This window comes from Brachyhypopomus gauderio, chromosome 10 (assembly GCF_052324685.1).
Source record: "Brachyhypopomus gauderio isolate BG-103 chromosome 10, BGAUD_0.2, whole genome shotgun sequence".
NCBI lineage: Eukaryota > Metazoa > Chordata > Actinopteri > Gymnotiformes > Hypopomidae > Brachyhypopomus > Brachyhypopomus gauderio.
The window spans coordinates 7497123-7522147 of NC_135220.1; the positions used below are offsets into that span (position 1 = coordinate 7497123).

Here is a 25025-nt window from a genome sequence, read left to right on the forward strand (position 1 = left end):
TTCGTTATTATCGTGAGTTTGCTAGTCAAATAGCTCTAAATCAACGGGGAACTGGCTGTTCCAGAGTGAGATGATCTGGATGCCACTGAAGGACTCTTTGGACAGAGTAGCTTACAGTCCCGAGAAACCACACTGACTAGAAATAGAGTGTGGAAATAGAGGGCCTGTTCAGTTATTGGGTAACCGGTAACAAATGTTGATTAATGTGAATAAATGTTGACGTGATTGGCTAGTTTAATACAGAAACGTGGCTACATTTATTGTACGCGATTAACACGCTTTGCGCAATCGTAACCAGCACGTTTGAAACGTCAAAACGCTTTCGTCAGGTAACCAGGCAGCCACGTCCTCTGCCCCGCCGAGCCGTTTCCCGCACGTGAAGCGTGTTCCAGCGTTCCAGCCGACGTCACTTCCTCCGCCCAAGACGTGTTCGCGTAGGCACGTGACGTCGCACGCCACGCCCTTTTCTCAAAGTACAGAAAGCAACAAACAGCCCAGCGGCGGAAAACAAGCGGCGAGCACAGGCTGGAAATACGGTTATCTGAGCCGGACGGAGATCACGAAAGGGGGGAAACGCGGAGATTTCGCGATTCAATCTTTCCTCGGTATTGTTGCGTTTAAAAAAAAGGTGAGTGGAGCTCCATGAGTCTCGCCGGGTGTGCTGGCTAACCAGCGGCCCTCCTCGTCCCCTCAGGTTGAGTCCGTCAACGGTGTTAGCCTGGTTAGCGTGAAGCTAGCTAGCATGGAGCTAGCGCGGCGAGCAGGAGCGTAGCGCGACTCTCTCTCTGTCGGTTTGGGTGTTTTTTTACGATTGAATCGCGTCAAACGTCTCGCCGGTGATCTGTACAGTGAGCTGGGTCGGTTGTACGAGTAAAAAAGCGATTGAGAGGCAAATTGAGGGTCGATGACGGCGGCTAGTCGAGTTGGTCCAGGTAAGATGAGGTAAAGTGCATCGCCTCCGGCGCCTCGTTCACCTGTTTTATTACACAGCGTGACCGGCGCCCTGGACACGTTCGTGTGGGACGGCACCCGTGACCGGGGTCGGTACACCTGGTGGCTTACCTACAGCTTTACTTAAACTTCAGTTAAACTTGCTGTAGACCACAGATCAGGTGTGTGTGTCGGAGTCGAGATGGAGGTTTCGTTGCTCACATTTAGAACTGGTTCAGGAAGGTTGATTTGAGAAATCTTTTAAAATAAGAAAAGGAAAACCTTTAACAGTGTAACACGCAGTGCCCGTCGTCGACAGCTGCAGCCCCTGTTCGGCATCGCCGCCGCTGCTCGGGCGACATTATCGGCTCCTGCGGCCCCGTAGTCGTTGGTAGTTTGAAGAGCGCAGACGTAGTTCGTTATTATAATAACGTAGTTCGTTATTTTAATAATGTAGTTCGTTTATTATAATAATGTAGTTCGTTCTTATGCGGGAGTCTTTTTTTCCCTTGTTGTCGAGACGTTTTCCCAAAACAGGAAGAGTTACGCCTGGAACAAAGACAAAGCCTAGACGACTGGGGCCTCGGCACCGCACGCCACTCACACATATTATCGTTAGATAATCGCACTAATCGCCGTTAATCTCAGACGAAAGCAGAAGAAACTGCGTATTTAAACGTCATCTTTTGGCTCTCGCTAATCAAAGTGTTGGTGGAGAGTCCGCTGACAGTAGCTACTAGCCAGGCTAGCACTGCTATGGTTAGCATGACTCAGTGGATTTGAAGCCCGGAGCGGCCTGTTCTCGTCGCACCGACCCAACTCGCCAGAATATCGGAATAATGTGACACCGGCGCTCCGTAGAGTTGGACAAGCGACCGTTCACAGCTAATGTGGAACTGTAGTAGGAAAGACCCAGAGGTTATTAACGACGGTATACGTTAATACAGCTCCGTGACTGAGGCTGAGGAACGTGGATTGCGATAACCGGATCGCCTGATCTAGCTAACCAGCCAGCTCTGTGTTTTTGTCAGGATGGCCATAATAACTTTCAGACATTTGCTTTCCAACACAAGTTCTTTTTTCCAGTAATACGAAGGAAAAAAAATATATAGCAGAAATTATTGTTATACTGTGTTATCGGCGGTAGACCTCCGACGTTTTGTTTTTACAACGATTTCCCGTCAAGATAGATAGCTGGGAGTCCGATGCTTGGAACACCGAGCCCTGCCAGGCGCCCCACAGGACACTACCATTTTGGGCTTTATCAAAATAAAACGAGTGTCCCCGCATCGTGCCCGTAAAGGAGGGCGCTGCGCCCTGTGATGGAGGCGCGTCTTAATCAAGACACGGCGGGGGTATAAATAGCGCCTGCCGGGTGCAGCGATGTTGGGGTGCACGCGCGCTTCTCCGTGATCCGCTTGTCATATTGCACCCTCGTGACAGCTGAAAGTCGACACCTCGCTCCACGTGCGTCTGCCGCCGCCGCGAGCGCCGCCGCCGTCGGACGTACACGTGACTCGCTTAGAGCTGCGGGGGGAAACCTGTGACGCCCTGTCGAGTGAACGTGTCGGAAAACTTTATTATTTTTGCTTCTTGATCAGTGCCTCCAACCCACACAGCAGTCGTCTTCATATATATTTTTTAGTAGACAGCTCCTCAGTAAACTATTGCTCTGCTATCACTCACGGTGTGTCGGTCACTTTTAATTTAATTATTTTTAACAGCCCCAGTTGAACGGAATGTTCCAACTCGCCTCTTTGGCAAGATGGCGCGTGTAAAATCGTTACCCTCGCTCTAGTCTCTGTTATTAACCGTAGCCTTTAAACAGTTGTTTACCGCTTGAAATAGCTGCTGTTCTCGACATTACAGCAAAATAACTTATCAAACACCTATCGTGTTCATATATTAAATAAAGCTTACAGTGTTGTCTTAAAATACTTGTCTTGGTTGTATAAATTAATTGAGTTTTTGACCATGATTAATACAGAGAGGTGGAAACATCATGTCATTTTTTTCTTCCCAAAACGTCTGCAGTGTGTCCAGAGATTTCGATATGGCCCAGGAGACCAACCAGAGCCCCGTGCCCATGCTCTGTGCCACAGGCTGTGGCTTCTATGGCAACCCCAGGACCAACGGCATGTGCTCCGTGTGTTACAAGGAGCACCTGATGAGACAGAATGGTGGTGGGGTGGGTCCTTTAGGCACCATGGGTAAGAAGCCCTCACTCCCCCCCCGCCCATTCACTTCTGCTTACTGAGAACATTCCTGCTTGCGCGAAGTGATCCATCTAACTTAGTGTCCTGGGCTGCTGAGGGGTTTATTCAGTGTGGGTTCAGATGGGCTTGATGTCTGGGTCACAAAGTCTGTGACTTTCCAGGTTCGAACAGTGCAGCCAGTCCTAGCTCAGAGGCCTCCGCTATCCAGATTATTGAGGCCAGTCTGAATGGCTCCGCAAATGAAACCGACTCCTCAGACGGAGCCACTGCAGCACTTCCTGTTACGCAGCAGATGACTGAGATGAGCATTTCCTGTAAGGAGGAAGCCCCATCGCCTAAAGCAGAAACACAAGAACCAGGTTGGTGCACAAATCATGTTTTTATCCACAAAGGGACTAACTTTTGAAAGATGGTTTTGAAGTAGCAATGCACAGATACAAACCAGTGGTCCAATTAAAATGGGGGTCACAGAACCTGAAATGGTGGATGAGTGGATTCCAGTATGAAAATAGTTTCACATGCATGTCATCTTAACTGTAGCTGCCCAAACTGAGCACGTCCTCTCTGATGCTCCTGCTCCAGTTTGTGTTTGGGGCTGGGATGGATATTTATTTCCTGTTAAACTTTGTCCATTTTCTCTTGGCTGCAATCAAGTGTCTGTTTTTGTTTTCTGTCAAACATTGGCACATCAAGTTTTCGGATGTATGCTTGTGATGCAGACTGATGTGAATTTTTCGTGTGTCCAGTTGTATCTCAGCCCATAGGTTCTGCTTCATCGGCCCACGTGTGTGTGGCGGAGGAGGCCAAGTCCCCAGAGGCCCCCAAGCCCAAGAAGAACAGATGCTTCATGTGTCGGAAGAAAGTCGGTCTCACTGGTGAGGCAGTGCCTCTCACACCATCCCATCAGTGATGTATCCTTCTTCTGTGTTTTTACTGACACGTGGATTTGTGTCTTCTTTAGGGTTCGACTGTCGCTGTGGTAACCTGTTCTGTGGACTGCACCGCTACTCGGACAAGCACAACTGCCCTTACGATTATAAGGCTGAAGCGGCTGCCAAGATCCGCAAAGAGAATCCCGTAGTCGTTGCCGACAAGATCCAGAGAATATAGATCCCTTCCCCTTCAACTCTGACCCAGGATTCTGGGAGAGATCATTTAAAAAAAGGACTCGCACATGACCTGCGATCTAAAGGACTATTTTTTTTAGGGGGGGAGGGGGGGGGTCTTGTATGTCCGTGCATGAGTGGTTTCACTTTTCTTTCCTGTTTTCACATTGTCTTTGGATGAGCTTAAGGAGGGGGGGGGGTCGTACCGTCAGGATCCTGCATCTCCTTGTCTGGTTCTGGGTAAAGTCATTCTTGTGTTGAAGAAAAGGCTGCGTGTCTTGTCGTAATTGTCGAGATTTACTTTGTGATTCTGTCTGGGTCCGCCTGTCACACATGGACCCGAGGCAGCCTGCTGGACTGCAGACGACTGTTATTGCTGTGAACGGCACCACATGGTGGCAGCAGTGCATGGCTGGCTCATGTAGCAAAAGGTGTGGGGAGGGGGTTAAAGATTTTACTTTTTTACTTGGCTCCAAGCTAATCAGAGTTGACCTTTGCAGCCAAACTTAGTTTGACCTCTGACCTCCACTTATTAGGGGAAGGTATGGACCTCCCTCCCCCTTACTGTCCTTGCTCAACTTGGGCTGGGGCTTGTAATCTGTTGAAAGGTCCAACAATGTCCAACAATGTCCAGACCAGAAGCGGCCAGATCAGTTTCGGGTTGTGACGGTGTGGTTTTTGTGGTACACAGAAGTAAACATTAACGGCTCTGTTCGTGTTAGGTTTCTCCCAGACATCATAAACCAGAGTAGTCCTGGGTTTTTACCTATACCACCCATAGGGTGGAGAGGCGTCTCTCCTGAAAGCAGGCACAAATTGAGTTGCAGTGGTCCTCTGGGGGGAGAGGGGTTAAGAGTATATTGCATGGGTAGTGAAATAACTCCTAAATACATTAGCTGAGGTGGGTCCTTTTTCTTTTTGAAGTTGGCAACGTGCTGATGATCCTTAATTAACAATAATCCACTTCTGTACTGAATGTTACTTTTTGTTGGTGATATTTTTGTGTGCTAAGTGGAGTGTGTGTCATACTGTTTGTACACAGGTTCTGAAAATGTCTTTCTAATTGAGCCCCTGTGGTGGGGTGGAGACACCTGTGTGTGTGTGTGTGTGTGTGTGTGTGTCCACACTATCCAAGCATCAGGCACCTTCACGTCTTTGGTCTTTTTCCCCAGTCTGGCTGCCGTTCCTGTTTAAGTAGTGAGCTCAGTTTCCACAGTAAAAATACCCATCTGTTTGAGTTTTAGTTATGCAAGTTTGTACAAACAAACCATCTTTATATTTATTATGTATTACCCATATAATCTTGTTAACATTACTGTGAAATTGTATCATGTAAATAAAATGTACAGAGATATAATTGTTGTCCTAGTGTTTTTATAGGGTTAGGGAAGTTTACAAAAGAAAGACAAAATGGCATCCTGGTCCTAAGAAATGGTCCTGGAACCATTTCTAACCCTATCCCTAGTCCTAGACCACTTTCTGGCCAATGGGGAGCATCACCCAGCCCTGCACCAGTCAAATAAGGGTAGCATGTCAGAATACAATTATTTTTGAACATCATGTAGGCAACCTTTTATTGTTTGAAGCTAAAGGAAAGAAGACTTGTTTCTGCTGGTATCTGTGAATCTGACATCCCAGTGGTACCCCAACGCAAGCATGCAGGTGAGTAGTACCAGAGGAAAGACGTGCATTACAAAATTCAACTGGTGTTATTTCTTAACTACTGAACAATTTTATTACCATCTTCTCAAACCTTATCGAGCTATTAAAAACTTGCAAAATGTACAAAAAACTAAAGAACATATAAAATACAAATAGTTTGCCTAAAAGAACAAATGTAGAAGAACAGGCACTTAATTTGACACGGGGGGATTTATGGTGTAATGGTAGCGTGTGCATAGATTAACTTGTATATTGGGGTTACTGTATGGGTCTGCGTTTGATGCGCCTCATAAATGCCTCTTGGTTCCACTTGTGAGGTGGCAGCATATAGGGACCGTTGTGGACACACAGAACAGTCATCTCCTCCGCATAGGTCAGATTCTGCAGAAGCTGTGTACACACAGTTACAAAAACATTTGACACACAGACATCACACACATTCTAAATTCGAAGTATATAGTGTCATGGAAAAACAGCCTTATTGAATACGAGCACCAATCCATAAGGCAAAATCTTCCTACGTATAGTCTCTTAACAGAAAAACAAAAACAGTGCTGCTTTTGGCACTATTGATCACAACATTCTACTGAATAGGCTGTAGACACTCACTGGCATAAGAGGTCAAGCGTTCTGTTTCAAATCCTACCTGACAGATCATTACTAATTTGTACTAGTAAATAATGAAGCTCAGAACACACAAAGGTAAAATATGCAAGGATCTGTATTGGGCCCCATATTATTCTGATTATATATGCTGGGCACCATCATTCGTATCTTCCATTGCTATGCAGATGACACTCAGTTGTCTATCTCCTCTAATCCAGATGATATCAATACTACTCCCAAAATTGAGAACTGCATCCGGGAAATAAAAAACTGGACAGCGTCTAACTGTCTTCTTCTAAATTCCAAATAGACTGAGGTGTTGCTTCTTAGACTCAAAGCTGCAAGAAGCAATTCACCTAATATTCCTCGTACCCTAGATCAGGGCTATTCAACTATATATTTTCTGCGGGCCAGATAGTTATTATTCTACATGTGAAAGTGTGGAGCTCAGGGACTCCCAGTTATTGAGCGATTCGGTAATCTGAGATGTTCATGCGGTCATCGAGCCATGTCATGCATTCACTCTAGCAATGGCTCAGTAAGCCCTCATGACTGTGGTCACCTCCAGGCCCTTCCCTTTAGTTATGCTGTTATAGATGCCACATGCTAATCACTGGCACATGCATGGCCCAACAAAAAAACCAAGGTCTCACACTAATATTTTGTTGGACCGCCTTTAGTTTTGATTACAGAAAGCATTCACTGTGGCATTGTTTTGATAAGCTTCTGCAATGTCAAGATTTATTTCAATCGTGTTGCATTAACTTTTCACCAAGATCTCGCATTGATGGTAGAGTCTGACCGCCGAGCAAAGCCTTCTCCAGCAAGATTCTTCATGGGGTTCAGGTCTGGACTCTGTGGTGGTTAATCCGTGTGTGAAAATGATGTCTCATGCTCCCTGAACCACTTTTACAGTTCGAGCCTAATGAATCCTGGTATTGTGATCTTGGAATATGCCCGTGCCATCAGGGAAGAAACAAATCTACTGATGGAATAACCTGGTCATTCAGTATATTCAGGTAGTGAGCTGACCTCATTCTTTGAGCACATACTGTTGCTGAACCAGACCTGATCAACTGCAGCACCCCCAGATCATAGCCCCGCCCCCACAGGCTTGTACAGCAGGCACTAGGCATGATGGGAACATCACTTCACCTGCCTCTGTTCTTACCCTGATGACTATCACTCTGGAACAGGGTAAATCTGGAGTCATCAGACCACATGACCTTCTTCCATTCGTCCAATCTTTATGCTCCCTAGCAAATCCAAGCCTTTTTTCCCCAGTTTCCTCACTGATTAGTGGGTTTCTTAAGGCTACACAGCTGTTCAATCCCAATCTCTTGAGTTCCCTTCGCAATGTGTGCTCGTACTTGAGTTCTACTGTTGTTTTTCTTCGATTTAATTTCACAGAATGTTTAAATGATTGCTGATCACAATCACTTAGGACTTTTTTCCAGCCACATTTCTACCTCGAAGATGATGGGTCCCCACTATCCTTCTAGCTTTTAATAATGCGTTGCAGTTCTTAATCCAATTTTAGTAGTTTCTGCAATCTTAGATGTTTTCTCTGCTTAATGCATGACAATGATTTGACCCTTCTCAAATGGAGTGACATCTTTTCCACGACCATGAGATGTGTCGTTCGACATGGTTGTTTGGGGTTAAGTAACTTGTTGCCAGCTGAAAGATAATTGTCCATACAGTAATTATCCAATAGGAGGCTTGTACCTATTTTGCTTAGTTAAATCCAGGTGGCGTTATTTTTTTATTTTTTTCCCTGCCCTTCTCTCTTTTACTTTCTCTCACCCTCTTTTCTCTCCCCCTCATTTCTATCTTCTCCTATCAAATCAAATATATTTGTATAGCGCTTTTCACAACATATGTTGTCACAAAGCGCTTTACAGGATTTACAACAATACTATGTTAACAATACTATGGGTCCAAATCCCTAATGAGCAAGCCAAAGGCGACAGTGGCAAGAAAAAAGAATCTAAATTCTTTAGATTCACTAATCTAATTCTTTAGCTCACTAATACTTCAGCGTACTCAAATCGACTCAAATCTAAGCCAATCTAATCTAAGAAAAAAGAATCCTATCTTCATATGGTCCACCTAACCCCAATTATTGTTATTATTGCACATAAATTACATAAATGCATATAGAAGACAGTCTAGCTCGCTAGTGGATGTTCCGATGCAGTCAATGAACGCACTGATGTTGTCCCCTACCTGAGGTTCAATATATACATTGGAGGGACTGAGACTGCTCAGCCTAGAAATAGAACTATAAATATGGACAAGCTGGGCTGCCCAATGGAGGATGGGTTCCCTTTTGAGTCTTGGTCCTAATCCACCTAGGGAGTTTTTCCTTGCTACTGACGATCCTGACTTGTTAATTAGGGATCTGGATCCATGTGTTTGTAAAGCTGCTTTGTGACTTGGTGTAAAAAGCACTATATAAATAAATTTGACTTGATACCACCAATCATTTTTGGAGGGCTCATCTTCTATCTGTCTCTTACACACACACACACACACACACACACACACACCACTGAGCATTTTAGGACAGCCTACCTTCGGCGTGATGAAGAAATACTGTGATGTGCTTCCACTGCAGGCTGTCTTAACGACAATGTCAAAGACTCTCCTCTCATTCACTGGGTCCATGCCCTAAAACATGTTACATATTTGATGAAACAGTTCGACACCTGATCTGAGGACCTGAGCTAAGAGTTGGGCTGGGCAGCCCGGCGTGGTGCTTACCTGGTTGATCTCGTCCACCACCCTGAAGGGGCAGCGGTTGAGTTCCTGCAGGGCCATGAGGTAGAGCATGGTGGAGACACTGCGCTCACCTCCGCTCTGGTGGTGAGGTGTCAGCTCGTGCAGCTGCGTGCTGCTCCTGAACTTCACCCGGATGCGGATGCCATAGCGGTCATACTCGTCCTGCACACAGCAGGCACACAGGCATGATGGAAAAGCCACATGGTCAGCCACAAAGGTCAGCTATGGTCTTCGTGGGTCTAGCTCTGATCAATATTACTCTACAATGCTTTTGCAGAGACCAATGGGGTCAAAACAGTCTGAATAACAGCAGGAGGTAAGCAGTGTTTTACTAGAATGAGCAGTTCTGGAGAGGCTGGCTCACTCACTCTGGAGAGGCTGTGCAGAACTCACTGGGTTGTCAGAATGCAGAACTTACCGGATTATCGGAGTGCAGGTCCACCTCTCCAGCACAGTGCATGGAACGAAAGAATTCACTGAACTTCACATTGATCTGCTCCACCAGCTGCTTCAAGGGCATCAGCCACCTCTCTTTGGCCTGTTACACAAACACACAGACACACACACACACACAGGTTATCTTGCCGTTTGGCACACTGGGCAGATGCAAGGCCAGTGAAGGGCCGTGCCTCAGAGATGTTCTGCCTGTAGGTGGTCAGGGCATTCGTCTTCTCCTCTAGCTCCTTTTCCATAGTCTTTATTTCCTGTTCACGCCGGTTATACTCCTCCACCACCTGGAGGAGGCAAAACACACAATGATCTCCGCCTCAGTTCTGTATGAACTCACCTCAACTCAACACTCCTAATCTCCACCTTAGAATGGCCACACCCCATTGCTCACTAATACTCCATTGGGCCACACCCCATTGTGTCTCACCGTTTCACTGAGGCCCGTGATACAGTCTGCTCTTGCTTTCTCTTCTGCCAACATGGCGTCAATCTCTTCTAGTGTGTCTGGCAGCTCACTAAATGCCTGCAGGTGACAATGAGGCAATGAACGAATAAGTGAAAACAATAAACAATAATGTACAATGAAGAATAAACAATAATGTACAATGATGGATGTTTTACATTTACATTCTTAACTGTCAGTTGGATTGACAAATTTTTCCCATAATCAAAAATCAACTAGTTACAATTCAACTCATGTATGTCTGACCGTGTGCAGTATCTCAGGTACTACGGTCTCTCCTGGGTTCATGGTGCAGATCTCTCTTGCTCTCTTCACCATGTTCTTACAGCTCTCCAACAGACTCGACTTTCTGTGATCCAGCTCAATAAACACTTGCTGAATCAAGATGAATGAAGACACACACAGTCAAATAGCTTATGAAGAATGGGACAACTAAATGTATCTCACAACACTGTAACCTTTGTGACCTCTGACCTCTGCTCTCCTGAGATCAGTTGTCCTCTCTCTGTAGTCTGACTCCAAATTGGTCTTCTCTGCTGTGAGACCTGCTGCCTCAAGAGCCAGGTACACTTTCTCCATGCTCAGCCTGGCTCTTTGCTACACACACACACACAAAATAAATGTCCCATCAGGCCAGAGTAGGGGGTAGGTTCCAGCCGATGAGAGGGTGGTGCTCACTCTCTCTTTAACACACACACACACACACACACACACACACACACACACACACACACACACACACACACACACACACACACACACACACACACACACACACACACACACACACACACACACACACCCACCTTCATGGCTTGCAGAATGTCCTGCACTATGGCCACTTTCTGGTCGTTGACGGCACAGATCTTGGCCTTGGCCTCCTCGTCTGCTTTCTGCAGGTCAATCCCACTTTGTTCCATCTGTCTCACACTGAGAAGAAAAGACAAGCGGTGCACTCACACAGCAGCTGACGAAGAGTAACCACACAAGCAGCTGACGAAGAGTAACCACATAAGTAGGGCTGTGCTAGTCATTTATGGACCTCAAAGTATACCAGTGTGCTGGCAGCTGGGAGTCAGCTCTGTGTAGTGCAGACTGTATGACACAACCTTACAAAGTCAGCTGTATGTAGTCGTCTGTATGACACAACCTAAATTCAGCTGTATGTAGTATAATTTATATCACATGACCTAAAGTCAGCTGTGTGTAGTGGACACGTGCACGTTTCCACATACACAAGGTGCTCCTGCATCCACTGTAGCATCCACTGTTTATTCAAAAGTGTTGTGTTTTTGACAAACACACTTTTTGAAACAACTTTGCTCTTAGCAGGAGAAGCAAAATCACACAAAAGTCTCTTCTGAGTACTCACTATGGTTTTGGATGTCGTGGGTGTATGTTAATGAGAATTTTCAAGACAAAAATGTCTTGACTACGTACAAAAAGAGTTAACCAACCTTATGAAGACCACAAAAATCCTGACACGTAATACTGAAAGAGCAAACATTTCTTTTGGGATGCTGTGTATAATGGGGTCACCCAATGTGAGGACTGAGCCTGGTGCTCCATGGAGAACTGGAGTTAGCGCCCCGGTGTAAGTCCCACCGAGCCAAAGTTAAAATAAAAAACAATCCCAAAGGACTGGGTCCCTCTGTGGGGTTTGGAGAGAAAGGACTTACCACAAAAAGACCAACGTTTGACAAGAAACTTGAGACTGAGCCCATAACACACTGAGAGCATTCCTTAATAAACATCAGGGTCAGGCCTGTCATTACTAATGCTAAAGAGAAGCTCAGTCTTTCTCTGGTGGCCAGGATGGGGTTAATAGAGGGCCTGGCCCAGGCAGATCAATTACAACAGAGGTTAATGGTTCAAGTTAGGTTTAGAAAATCTTAAAATGTATGAAGGTGTTCTATATAGGATTGGGCGGTATGACAGTATTTCGGTATGCGCATGGCCAAAGCGCATGGGCGGAGCCACCGCGATTGCGTCATTTTTGCGGACTCTTGCGGCAGTCACGACGTGTCAAGTGAACCTAGATTACGAAGCTCAAGTGTTCAGTGAAGGCGGCAGCAGAGTTAACGAGATGCGACCGGAGCATGCTCATAAGACAGCCTGATCCCTTGACCCGGTGACAGCGCCAGCTAACATGTTTATAATTGTAACGAGTAACTATACAGCGCGTAAAAAATGTATCGGAGTAAAAGTATTAAACTGATGGAAAATATGTAGTGAAGTAAAAGTGGAAGTAGGAGAAAAAAATAATACTCCAGTAAAGTACAGATACAGTATTTTAGTACCTAAATACAGTAGTGAAGTAGTTCTACTTCATTACTATACAACTCTGTGTGTGTGTGTATGTGTGTGTGTATATGTGTGTGTGTATATGTGTGCGTGAGTGTGTGTATATGTGTGCGTGAGTGTGTGCGTGCGTGTGTGTGTGTATTTGAGTGTGTGCGTATGCGTGAGTGTGTGTGTGTGTGTATGTGAGTGTGTGTGTGTGTGTATGTGAGTGTGTGTGTGTGTGTATGTGTGCGTGAGTGTGTGTGTGTATGTGAGTGTGTGTGTATGTGTGTGTGTGTGTGTATGTGAGTGTGTGTACCTGTCCTCCTTAGTGCTGATTTTTTGTTCCAACTGCCTTTTCTTGCCCTTTAGTTCAGAGAGATGCTTCTTCTCAGCGCGGAGCTCATTGTCACGGCGCTCCAGCCTGACCTGCTGCTCGTGGTTAGCGCTCATACATGCGTCAATGTCCTGGACCTGTTTCTGAGCTGCCTAGAGAGAGTCCACATACAGAGGGTGTTATTCTCTCTCCAAATCAATGTTATTAAGTGTAGTATCGGTGGATATATTAGAGTTAGAACTAGGGTTACTTAGCAGGAGGCGACAATACCGTAGCATCTAAAACTGACCAATACTTTGGCATATTAAAATGACCAACTGACCAAACTGAATAATACTGTGGCATCTAAAACAAATAAAATGCTGACTGAGTTAGCCAGTGCCAACAGAGCTCTCCTTCACAAATATGGAGATCTCGTAACGCTAAACACATTAAATATAATTTTATTAGTATCCAGGAAGTTTTCAAGAAATGCCAATCATAGTCCTCTTCCCTGTATGTGGGTGGTGTTCTAAAGAGGCGGAGTCAGAGGAACAGAATAGGGTCACTCACATTCAGCTGCTCCTCCAGATGTCGTCTCTCATCCGCATCTATCGCCATGGTGAGGAACTGGGAAGAGCGCAGGGCCGAGTTACTGGAGATGGTCTTATTGGAGTAGGAGGACTTCTTCACAGTGTACTTCTCTTCAGCGGTGTAGATCATCCTCAGCTGAGACTCCCTTATCACCTGGTGGGACACCAAGAAATAAGAATATAAGCTGTTTGGCCTGATGAACATATATTATGTTAACATACAAACTTAAACAGCTCCACCACTACCCTGACCTCTATTTACTGAACATTCTCAGACCAAGCAGGTATGTAGATATTGTATGAAAAGGGGTTATAAAATATCACCTTAACCAAACATTCCCATTGTTAAAAAAACAGAGTTGTTAGTAAGGAAACTTACCGTCTCTATCATGCTCTTGGTCCTCTCTGTGCCCACAGGTACATCGTTGATTCGGTACTGGTGGCACAGGTAACTCATGACTTCTTCAGGGGCATCAAAAAGCTCACGGAGGTAGGAAAAGATCCCATAGTGCCTGCAACAAACATCACACGCCATCTGAGTACACCTTGCAGCCTGCGCTGGTCTTTCTGAATAGGAGAGTCTGCCTTCCAGCCTGCGCTGGTCTTTCTGAATAGGGGAGTCTGCCTTCCAGCCTGCGCTGGTCTTTCTGAATAGGAGAGTCTGCCTTCCAGCCTGTGCTGGTCTTTCTGAATAGGAGAGTCTGACTTCCAGCCTGCGCTGGTCTTTCTGAATAGGAGAGTCTGACTTCCAGCCTGCGCTGGTCTTTCTGAATAGGGGAGCCTGCCTTCCAGGATGACAGGGAAGCACCAATGTTTTTCAGATGCTCAGCAATACCCTAGAGGTCTGAAAAAGTGACCAGGTTACTCGCCTGGGAAACCTGCACATGAGTGTAAGGGTATTCAGTACCCTTATAATTATGTTCCACCACTGGCTGAGAACATGAACGTCGTACTTAAAAAATAATTATAAAAAAAGGTTTTCTTTTATAAGTACTTAAAAAAAACCCTGGCAAAGACTTTAAAATGGGGAGTGTTCCCACGAACATAAAAAATACAAAAGAAAGCCTCTTACTTGAGAGAATCAAGGGATCGTGAGGGCGGTCTGTTGGCACAGGACTCTGCAGGTGCAATCACACTGTTGACTCTTAGTTTCTGCTCATCTCGCACCTAGGGGGACAAGTGGACAGAGGACAGGTGGACTACAGCATGTTAAAATGTCCTACCAAGGGCTGCTTGCTATAAAGGATGAATTCACAGACAGATTTGATATCTGTGCCATCTCGCTACCCTCACCTCTGCCATGAACTTCTCCATATCCTGCTGCTTCTCAAACACAAAAGCCCTCAGGTCGTTCACAGGAATATGGCTCTCGATGTATTTTGCGTGTCGTGGATCCCGTACATTAATCTAGAGGGACATAACCAGTTATGAGTCAAATGGCCGCCAGGTAATGGCTGCCAGGCCAGTTCTTGGGGATCCCAGACAGTTCTCCTCTGTCTATGCATTCCATCTTTGAAAATCCAAGATACCAAGAAACCCCCAGTCCTCCAGACCTGAGGGAGGGGCACGAGACAGTGGAACAGGCCAGCAGACCACTCACCACCAGTATAGAGCAGAGCACTCACCACCAGTATAGAGCAGACCACTCATCACCAGTATAGAGCAGACCACTCACCACCAGTATAGAGCAGACCACTCACCACCAGTATAGAGCAGACCACTCACCACCAGTATAGAGCAGACCACTCACCACCAGTATAGAGCAGACCACTCACCACCAGTATAGAGCAGACCACTCACCACCAGTATAGAGCAGACCACTCACCACCAGTATAGAGCAGACCACTCACCACCAGTATAGAGCAAACCACTCACCACCAGCATCATCGGCTCGTGGACGGTCCCCTCAAAGAGGTGGCGGTGGTTCCTCAGCCACTGCATGGCAACATAGGTGTCACGGAAACGGCTACGCAGCTTCTCTTCCTTCCTGTTCATCATGTCCTCCAGGCTCCTCAGACGGTTCTGCAGACCTTAAAACAGGGTTCGGCAACCTTTGAGACATGGAGTGCCAACCTTAACATATCTAGTCAATGAGTGTGCCACTATCAACAAATAACATGGGGGGGGGGGGGGGGGGGCATGTTGCGTACTGACAGTCACGCTGTCTACATTCTGAACAGGGCTGCCCTCACTTTAGCGGACATGTCCTGGGAAACGTTTATTCAACCTGTGAATGGTGTGAGTAAACTTATTGCAGAGGTTGTGACTTCTCTCCTGGTACGTGTATACACAGGCGACGCCAGACACAGTTCATAGGAAACTGGCAGGAGCAGGGGACCTAACGCGAAAAGAGTCGAGAGGTTTGGCGGGGGGGGGTGTATGCAGGTGGCACCAGAACTCCAAGGGGGGGTATACAGGTGGCACCATTGGTGGTTACCAGGCAGGGTAACCGAGTGATTGGGAGTTTCACCCTCGGCTGGGAGCAGATCTATTCAGTCTAATTCTATGCTTGTAACGCTTTTCGGAGTTAGTGCAACCTTAAATATTCACTCTGTCCCGGATAGAAGTGAACTTGGACAGTTAACAGGCGAGTGAAACACGAAGCACACAGAGAAGAGGTGAATCGCTGACTCGTACTCGCGCTGGTGGTATTCCACTTAGTCCGTTTATTTGCTGGTTGACCAAAATAAACTTGGGCTACAGCACTACTTGACTGTTCATACATGAACTGGTGAGTTGTCCAAAGCTCATTGAATTACTTACAGAAATATAATAAAGAGCAGTGGACTAAGTCGGGCTATGGCAGAAAGCTAAAAAGACAACAATATTCCATACGCCCACTCAACTCGCTCCCTTAAAGAGACAGTACACATATTTCTGGCCATTACATGCTTTATGTTCTGCGTGATGTCTGCGCTAGCAAACTAGCCACATAGGTATTGCTGTTTCTCTTATTTCATCTCCTTATTTATTTTAAGTTATATTTAGAATTATTGAACCATTTCAAAGGTTTCTTGCAGTTTATTTTTTTCATGTTTCACCAATGTTGTGAATCTATTGTTTTTGTCAGCTTCAGGTTCTTTGGTATTATTTATTTTACATTCAATGTTATATTCATAATTGCACTGACTGAACAAATGCAAGTTGTGTTGTTTTTACATGTTTTTATGTGTGTTTAAGTGTGCTATACTGGTGCAGAGTTTTCAATAAACTTGTAATTCAGTATGTCTGTTATTAAAAATAAATAAATAAATAAAAGTTTTAAGTCGATTCAGCACTGTTTTAATCTATCAGATCGGTATCGGCCAATACTAAGCCTCAGATATCTGAATCGGTATCGGAAGTGAAAAACGTGAATCGGTGCATCCCTAGTCTTTAAACGTCTTGTCGTGTTTTGTCTCTAAATGCTTCTTAATGCTGAAAGTTCGGCACGCAGCGTTGTCATAGCACAGTGTACACACAGCACGATCTTTGACATACACCAAACCATAGTCTTCCGCCCAGGGCTGAAATGCCCTCGCTTTATTTTTTTTACCCGGAGGCTCCGTCATCTCTTGTAACGCTATCAGGTAGGCTAACTGATTTTGCCAAAATTTAGGCTAAATTTAAACATGGGTCTGTGGCGGGAGCTGAGTGCAGAGCTCTGTCGTGCTCTCTGTCTGAGATGCTGGTCCAACGTGGCGCGTGGCACTGATTATGCCTCCTGGCACGCGTGCCATAGGTTGCCGACCACTGCCTTAAAACCATTTACAGCAAGACACTCAGAGGTCTTTACTGAAGAACCGAACACCCAACAGCTGACAAAGTCACAAGAGTCAAGCACCTTATTAGGGATAATGACACAACTAAACACACATTCATCACAACTAAAAAATACATGAAACTTTGGCCAGTGTAAATTCTTTAAGAGTAAATCATACGTCTCAGCTCCCCAGAGGCCTCGTCTTTGTCCCGCCGCAGGTCCTGCCGCTCTCCGTCCAGCCTGGCCTTCTCCTCCTGTATGGTTCTAAGCTCAGAGTTCACAGCTTCAATCCTGGGCGTGACGTCCTCGTGGCTGCCCATGCTGTCCAGCTCCCTCTGCAGGTCCTGGATCAGCCGGCGAGTATTGGCTATGCGCTTCTTCCGATCTACTTCCTCCATCTGCTGCAGGCTCAGGGCCTGCTTAATGTCGTCGATCTGAGCGGGACGGGGAGAGGCAGAACTCTACATGTGTTGGCAACCCATATGCCACCCACATACCCTAAACACACACACCACATACCCTCCTGATTACCTCCGAGAACTTATTTCCTATTATGAAGCCCCACATCCACAAAGATCACAGGGTGCCGGCCTCTTATTAGTGACCGTATATATAAGTGGACTGGACGACACGAGTGAAAAGTGAAGCCTCCGTGAGTCAGCTGCCCTCTAGTGGCTGGCTGCAGTACAACTTTTAACACCGCCCATTCCCATATAAGTGAACTGGCCGGACGAGAAACTTTGAATTTTTATTACACGTAAAATAAGTTTTTTGAGCAATTATATTTTGTCATTTCTATAACACCCCATTGAGTTAGTATCTCTCCCAGTGTTTTTCTCTACGATAAACAGATTTTATAGAAGTTATTAAGAGTTATTTAAAGGGGTGTGGAGATAAGGTGATTGATTGACAGTTAATAGCTGCATTGGTTGACATCTAATACCAGACGCTCAAACGTGAACGGGCTCAACATCAAAACTCTTGACAGCAGTATTAAAGCCTTTTACCTTTGTTTATTTTGTAAAACGTCAAAAGCTTCTATACTGGTGGGCGTATCCTAACGAATGTCGGGGCTGAGATACGGTCTCTGGCGGAGATACTGTCCTGCCTACCGGTTCTAATGTGCATGCTCTGGCTCCAATTTTCAAGACGGCAGCGTCCGTGCGGCCATCTTGGTGGCTTCAAAAACTCACAATGGGAGTCAACGGTGACGTACCGTCCATTATATATACGGTCAATGGTTCCAACCATTAATATGTCAACAGCAGGGGGAAGAATCTTTTTTTTTGGCGTCCCAACTATGGAATAACCTTCCAGAATGTGTCTGGGACTCTGACACAGTCTCAATTTTTAAGTCTAGGTTGAAAACTTACTTATTATTTAGTTTAGCATTTGGTAATTAATGTGCCCCCCCTTAGATAAAGGTTACAGATCCAGGAGTTCACAAACACAGAGTTATATTATATGGTAAACAGGGGTGCTTGTGCTGCCTTCCATGTGATCACTCAAGTTGATTTTCAGTGTAGTGGATGGAAGCAAATGTCTCAGGATGCTCCCAAGTCTGCGTTACCTTCTGTTTCTGCCCTTTTAGCTCAACCCAGAACCCAGTTAAATACTGTGGTATATACATTCATGGCAACGTTTAAGAACACCACCAGGCTCATACCTCCTTATATTTCCGATCCAGCTGGTCTTGCTTCTGTTTACACTTCTGTGATGCTTCTCTGATTTTAGCTGTCTGAAACACATACACCCACACGCAAACACACATACCCAAATGCAATCACCCACATGCACACGTGCAGACAAACCCATGCAAATACACACACCCCAGTTAGTGATGAATAAGGCAGTGGCCAGCATTGCTGCTGCTCCTGCAGCATGTCAGAATGGGCAGGTCCTTCTTCCACACCTTCTCCTTCATCTCACTCTCAATCGGCTGAAGTTGGCTCTCTATGGTCTGGATCTTCCTCAGCAGGGGAGCTTGAACCTCCTTCAGTGACTTCACAGTCTTTTTCATTTCCTCTCTTTGCTTCTTAACTTCCTCCAGCTCTTTGCGAGCGGTCTCGTACTCCTGAGTCAACAAATACAGCAAGAAGGTGGCTCACAGTTTTATTGAACAATTTATTAAATGCTGTTTAATGAGTCATGCTGAGCCCCAGACACTCACCACCCAGGGTTTCTTCTTCTCTAGCATCTGGATTCGGTCCAGGTGTCTCCTCTTTGTGTGGTACCGTTCCACATCCAGCTTGTGACGCTCGTTCCTCTGTCTGGCTTTCTCCAGGAAGTTGGCCTTCTCTTTGCATGAATTCTGTCAAGCGTACTACAACAAGTAAGCCCCAAGCCAGACTGGCTGGTCTTGCCAAAAGGCAATGGGGAACGCTAGACTGTCCTTGCCTCCAGTGGAATAAAGCTGAAACACAATTTGTCTGAGATTTTGATTACTGAGGTGCATTTAAACGTGGCTAAATAAAGCCACAGTTAGTGTAGAAACCATCAGTGGCATCTCTGGCACAGAAAGCCATGTGGCATACAATAAACTCAGGGTGGTATCTGACTCGTTGGTGAAACTACACACAAATCTGCCTGCTCAATGAATCCAAACACAAACACACCTCACCATTAGTCACTGATAAAGCCCCACTGGCCCCTAATGTAGAGAGACCTCTGAACACCATGGTAACACAACAGTAATGTAGCACCATGGTAAGACTTTGACAAGGTCCTTCAGAGCTTTGTCCACCATAACGTCATCTAGCATGTCTGACAATAGAACTACACTGTCAAAGAAAATTTTCAGGTTACCTCCAGCTCTCTCTCTTTGGTGCGGAAGGTCTTTAGTTTACAGTGAAAGTCATACATGTCCGGTGGGCCCACAGATTTCTCAGTGGCCTCAAGGAGCTCGATCTTGCTCATCTTGGCAAACTCACCGACCTTCTCCTGTTGAGTGAGGTGAACAGAAGTGAGGCTGTGAGGTGAACACTTCATAGTTACTAATGACCATGCAGGACAATTCATCTAGTAACAACAATACTAAATGTCTACACAACACCCTGTATCTTATCAATGTAACACTACTGTTATTACTGTTGTTAACCCACAAACATGTTTTTTACCAGTGTCCAGTTTGACTCTTGGAATGACTCATTTATTCAGTTACCTGAGGCAGGAACTGACACAGGTTTCCCACTTGAATATGGAGCTCCTTCACTGCCTCCTCCACAGCCTTCAAACTGGTGTGCTTCCCACCAATCATCCACACACTCTGGTTGTTCTCCACATGGATCTCCCGGTTGATCACCAGGTTTCCATCTGCCCTGTACCTGGAAACACGGTGAGCAGCTCATGAGGATTTGTGCCGTTTAAAGTGACTCAGAGGAATCTACTATTTCACACAAACAGACACTTACAGCTCAATTTCCACCGAGCCTTTACTGCAGCCTCTCTTAACATACAGGCCGACCTAGCAAAAGAGAACAAACCATGAACCGCAATGAACGTCAGAAAGTAATAAACAGTATATACCAGTAGTGAACCGTGACCATTAAACCTGGGCCCGCTCCCATCCCCCCGAAAAAAATTCCACTCCTAATTAACTGCAATAAAGATAACAATAAATAAATAAATAAATAAATAATTGAGATGACAGTACAGCTTTAGAAACGCAATAACCAATGTGTACTAGATAACTTCTTAAGCAAAATAAGGTTCCAACAAAGAATATTTTAGGCCCTCTGAGAGGGCATAGAGGGCCCTGACAGTTCCCCACTGGTGTATACATAGAAAATGTACATTATACCATCTCATTCTCCTCAGAACAATGCTAACAAAACCAAAAAATGGTATATGGACCACACTGTGCATAATGGTGTAAGAATCACGCTATGTATAATGGTGTATGGATCACACTGTGTGAAATGGGGTATGGATCATGCTGTGTACACTCACCGGCCACGTTATTAGGTACACCTGTCCAACTGCTCCAAATAACGCAAATGTCGAATTAGCCAATCAAATGGCAGCAACTTAATGTATTTAGGCATGTAGACATGGCCAAGACATCAGAATGGGGAAGAAAGGTGATTTAAGTGACACCTTTGAACGTGGCATGGTTGTTGGTGCCAGATGAGCTGGTCTGAGTATTTCAGAAACTGCTGGGATTTTCACACACAACCATCTCTAGGGTTTACAGAGAATGGTCTGAAAAAGAGAAAATATTCAGTGAGCGGCAGTTCTGTGGGCGCAAATGCCTCGTTGATGCCAGAAGTTAGAGGAGAATGGCCTAGGGCTGAACGATTTTGGAAAAAAATCTAATTGCAATTTTTTATCAATAAATTGCGATTGCGATTTAAAATGTGATTTTTTTTCCCACAGTTTTCAGGAAACTCTGTTTCGGCATTTTTTATACAGCTCAGGTACAGGGTTGCCAACTTTTCAAGATCGCTTGGAGTGAGACTTGAACCTGGAGTGGGTGGCGAACGTAATTTGTTGTTGTTGGGGGGACACGTAACGTAATTTGTTGACCGGGGGGGGGGGGCGAACGTTCTCGGGGCGGTGTAAAATGGACAAAATGTAAGTATTATTATTATATCGCCTGTGGTTGGCGCCAGAGCGAACTAGTAACTTTTTAGTCTAAGACGCTCAATGCGTGAGAGTTGGCAACCCTGCAGGTATAGCAACTTGGCTAAAATATGTGCGTGAGGGCATTTGGTAGCGCATATCCAGTGTGTTTAACAAAACCATGAAGCCGGGCTTGTTCACTATATTAACGGGCATCGTGTCTTTCGCTATGAACTCCGTTACTGCCAGAGTTATTTCATCGTGCCGCTTCCAATTATATCCATAAGGAGTTACACTTTCAAATGGTTCGGTCAGTGATCCCTGTCGGCTGGTACTTGGCGTATTTGAAGGTGCAGCACTGGTCGTTGACATTTTAGCCTTGCAAATATCATACGAGGCTTTGTGGTGTTTTTTTAAATGCTGAAGAAGGTTTGTAGTGTTACCTCGCGTCGTAGCAACAGTAGCAAGGCACGTTTTGCACAGTACCTGACGTTGAGCAGCATCTTTTTTTAAAGCCAAAGTAATTTCACACAACTTATGTGCTGCCCCTCTTTGGTATTAGACTTTCAGTTGTGTCGGCTTCTGTCGAGCCTGAAGCCATTGTGCAACAAGATAAAGTGCACTGTGTTAACTTCACTTCTCCACCTCCCTGCTCGGGTTTGCTCCGTTCGTCCTCGGCTCGGCTCGCTCCCAAGTCACGTGACCAGTTTAAATCGCAGCCTGTGCGATTAGAGAATCGCGTTTTAAAATATCGTGAGATTATCGCAAATGCAATTAATCGTTCAGCCCTAGAATGGCCAGACTGGTTCAAGTTGACAGTAACTCAAATAACCAGTTGTTACAACTGAGGCATGCAGAAGAGCATCTCTGAACACACAACACGTCAAACCTTGAGGAAGATGGGCTACAGCAGCAGCAACAATCTCTGGAAACGGCAGAGCATTTATGACGCTGCGGCCGCCCCTGGGATTGCAGTGCTTTACACTGTGGCCCTGGTGGTACCAATCTCATTGTTCCTTGTTGTGCAATGACAAATAAATGCTATTCTATTATTCTATTCTAAAGTGCGACTCATGTCAGACTGGTTTCTTAAACACGACAGTTAGTCCATTGTACTCAAATGGCCTCCACAGTCACCAGATCTCAATCCAATAGAGCACCTTTGGGATGTGGTGGAATGGGAGATTTGCATCATGGATGTGCAGCCAACAAACTCTCTGAGGAATGTTTCCAGTACCTTGTTGAATATATGCCACGAAGGATTAAGGCAGTTCTGAAGGCAAAAGGGAGTCCAACCCAGTACTAGCAAGGTGTACATAATAAAATGGCCGGTGAGTGTATAATGGTGTATGGATCACACTATGTATAATGGTGTATGAATCGTGTGCTGTATAATGGTATATGAATCATGTGATGTATAATGGTGTATGAATCATGTGATGTATAATGGTGTATGAATCATGTGATGTATAATGGTATATGAATCATGTGATGTATAATGGTGTATGAATCATGTGATGTATAATGGTGTATGAATCATGTGATGTATAATGGTATATGAATCATGTGATGTATAATGGTGTATGAATCATGTGGTGTGCTGGTTAACACTTGCCTTGTCCCCCCTGCCCAGGATGGCCGTCTTGCCCGCCAGCCCCAGACAGATGGCACAGACCACACTTGACTTCCCTGTACCATTGGCTCCCACAATCATGTTTAAGTTGGGTCCAGGGAAAACATCAGAGTGGTCATACGTGCTGAAAAAGATGCCACTTTACTTCACATGCTGCTACCTAATGTTTAATGTGATTATTGATATATCACTAAATGACCGTGGATCCTGCAACATCAAATTCATAGTACCGTTCAAATTTTAGAATGCACTGTTTGGTATTATTTGTTATGCACTGTTATTGTCGTCGGGATACAGACATTATACTTATTTTGTACTTATTTTGTGTCAGCAGTACTTCCTGTAAGTCAGCAGCATTCTAGTTCAACGGTATTTGAACCTACTGTACTGTTTAGAGCACATTGTATGTATATGGAATGCATGCCTGTAAATCGCTCTGGATAAGAGCGTGCTAAATGGCAAACACATGTAAAAGGCAAACGTGCACACCACTGCAAAACAATTTATCCTAGCAAGCTTAACCTAGCTAGTTAGGTTACCTGGCTAGCTATCCAGCAAACAAGCTATAAACATATATCTGCATTAACAAAACTAGCTAGGTATCGCCGTGTGGACTAACAGCAGATATACACAAGCCGCCATACAAAACCATACAGTCTGAAGTCGACGCGTTACACTTTTGACAGGAACACATAACGCAGCTAGGTATAAACGTACAGGAAGTTTTTCATACTAATACGGAGAATCGATCCTTCCACGAAACGCTCCTTCCGGCCATTTCCCAGATTAAAGGTATTCGGATGTATAAAAGACGATAAAGAGACTTGAGAGGTTTGGGAGTTCGTTAAATCGTGGCTTGTTCGTCTCTTTTTCCTTTGCAGCGCCATACTTTGTGGACCAGTCGTCACTTTCGTTTCGCGCCGGTGTCGCAGGCATGCCGAGAGCTGATTGGCTGTTGTTTGTCATGTGACTCATTCGCCCAAATTCTCACGTCATGGGTAAAAAGGTCGGCGCTGTTCCGACGCCTGGGAGCTGTTTTGTAATGTTTTGTTATAGTTAGCAAAGCAAATATGTGTACAATCTATTAAATAAAAAATCGCTTATGTTTAAGAGTTACATTTGGGTTCGTAAACTAACGTTACGTCAACGTAAAAAAGTTTTACTTGCAGCGAACACGAACATTTACAATGAATGTGCATTAGATGGCAGTCGAGACTTCGAGTCGAGTAAATGTTTATAATCAGAAACAATGCTGAACGTTATTGACAGTGTTGTATAAAGTATTAGAGACCCATACTTGAGTAAAAGTACAAGTACTCTATCAAAAAATCTACTTGAGTAGAAGTTGAAGTGTTCTTAAAAAACTTTACTTAAGTAGAAGTACAGAAGTATTCAACATTTTTTGTACTTAAGTATTGCAAGTAGTTTTTTGTAAAAATTTATTACTCAAGTACTGAAAGTAAAAAGTACAAGTATTGTGTTTTGATTTAATTAAAGAAAGCCATCAAAGTTTGATTATCAGTTGTTTTTATATATGTCTTACAAATCAAAGATGTCAAAGACCACAAACACTGTATGTTCTGTATGTACAAACAAGTAGCAACTTTAAAAACTGGGCTTAACACTTCGTAAAAAAACATGTCCCATGACCTATGTCCCGCTACGTCGTAGGTTTGAAGCA

General features: G+C 44.9%; 2 protein-coding genes across 3 annotated transcripts; one reads left to right on the forward strand and one right to left on the reverse strand.

Moving 5' to 3' along the window:
* Nucleotides 1–451: 451 nt before the first annotated feature.
* Nucleotides 452–5609, forward strand: zfand5b (zinc finger, AN1-type domain 5b). The gene is made up of 5 exons (XM_077019146.1): nucleotides 452–628; nucleotides 2965–3140; nucleotides 3308–3505; nucleotides 3893–4021; nucleotides 4108–5609. The coding sequence occupies exons 2-5, from the start codon at nucleotides 2984–2986 to the stop codon at nucleotides 4254–4256; spliced, it is 633 nt and encodes a 210-aa protein (XP_076875261.1). The 5' UTR covers nucleotides 452–628; nucleotides 2965–2983; the 3' UTR covers nucleotides 4257–5609.
* On the reverse strand, nucleotides 5183–24272 carry smc5 (structural maintenance of chromosomes 5). 2 transcript variants are annotated; one of them, XM_077019130.1, is made up of 24 exons: nucleotides 24062–24272; nucleotides 23327–23468; nucleotides 20562–20614; nucleotides 20312–20474; nucleotides 19957–20091; nucleotides 19322–19462; nucleotides 19064–19225; nucleotides 18818–18889; nucleotides 17330–17585; nucleotides 15285–15439; nucleotides 14703–14816; nucleotides 14482–14576; nucleotides 13789–13921; nucleotides 13390–13563; nucleotides 12820–12989; nucleotides 11024–11147; nucleotides 10692–10814; nucleotides 10464–10592; nucleotides 10182–10277; nucleotides 9934–10038; nucleotides 9723–9842; nucleotides 9287–9466; nucleotides 9098–9193; nucleotides 5183–6304 (listed from the first exon to the last, which is right to left on the reverse strand). In XM_077019130.1, the coding sequence occupies exons 1-24, from the start codon at nucleotides 24229–24231 to the stop codon at nucleotides 6173–6175; spliced, it is 3240 nt and encodes a 1079-aa protein (XP_076875245.1). In that variant the 5' UTR covers nucleotides 24232–24272; the 3' UTR covers nucleotides 5183–6172. The 2 variants fall into 2 exon arrangements, with proteins under 2 accessions (XP_076875245.1, XP_076875246.1); XM_077019131.1 differs by lacking the exon at nucleotides 24062–24272 and adding an exon at nucleotides 21100–21351 and having other exon boundaries at nucleotides 23327–23447.
* Between the last annotated feature and the right edge of the window lie 753 nt (nucleotides 24273–25025).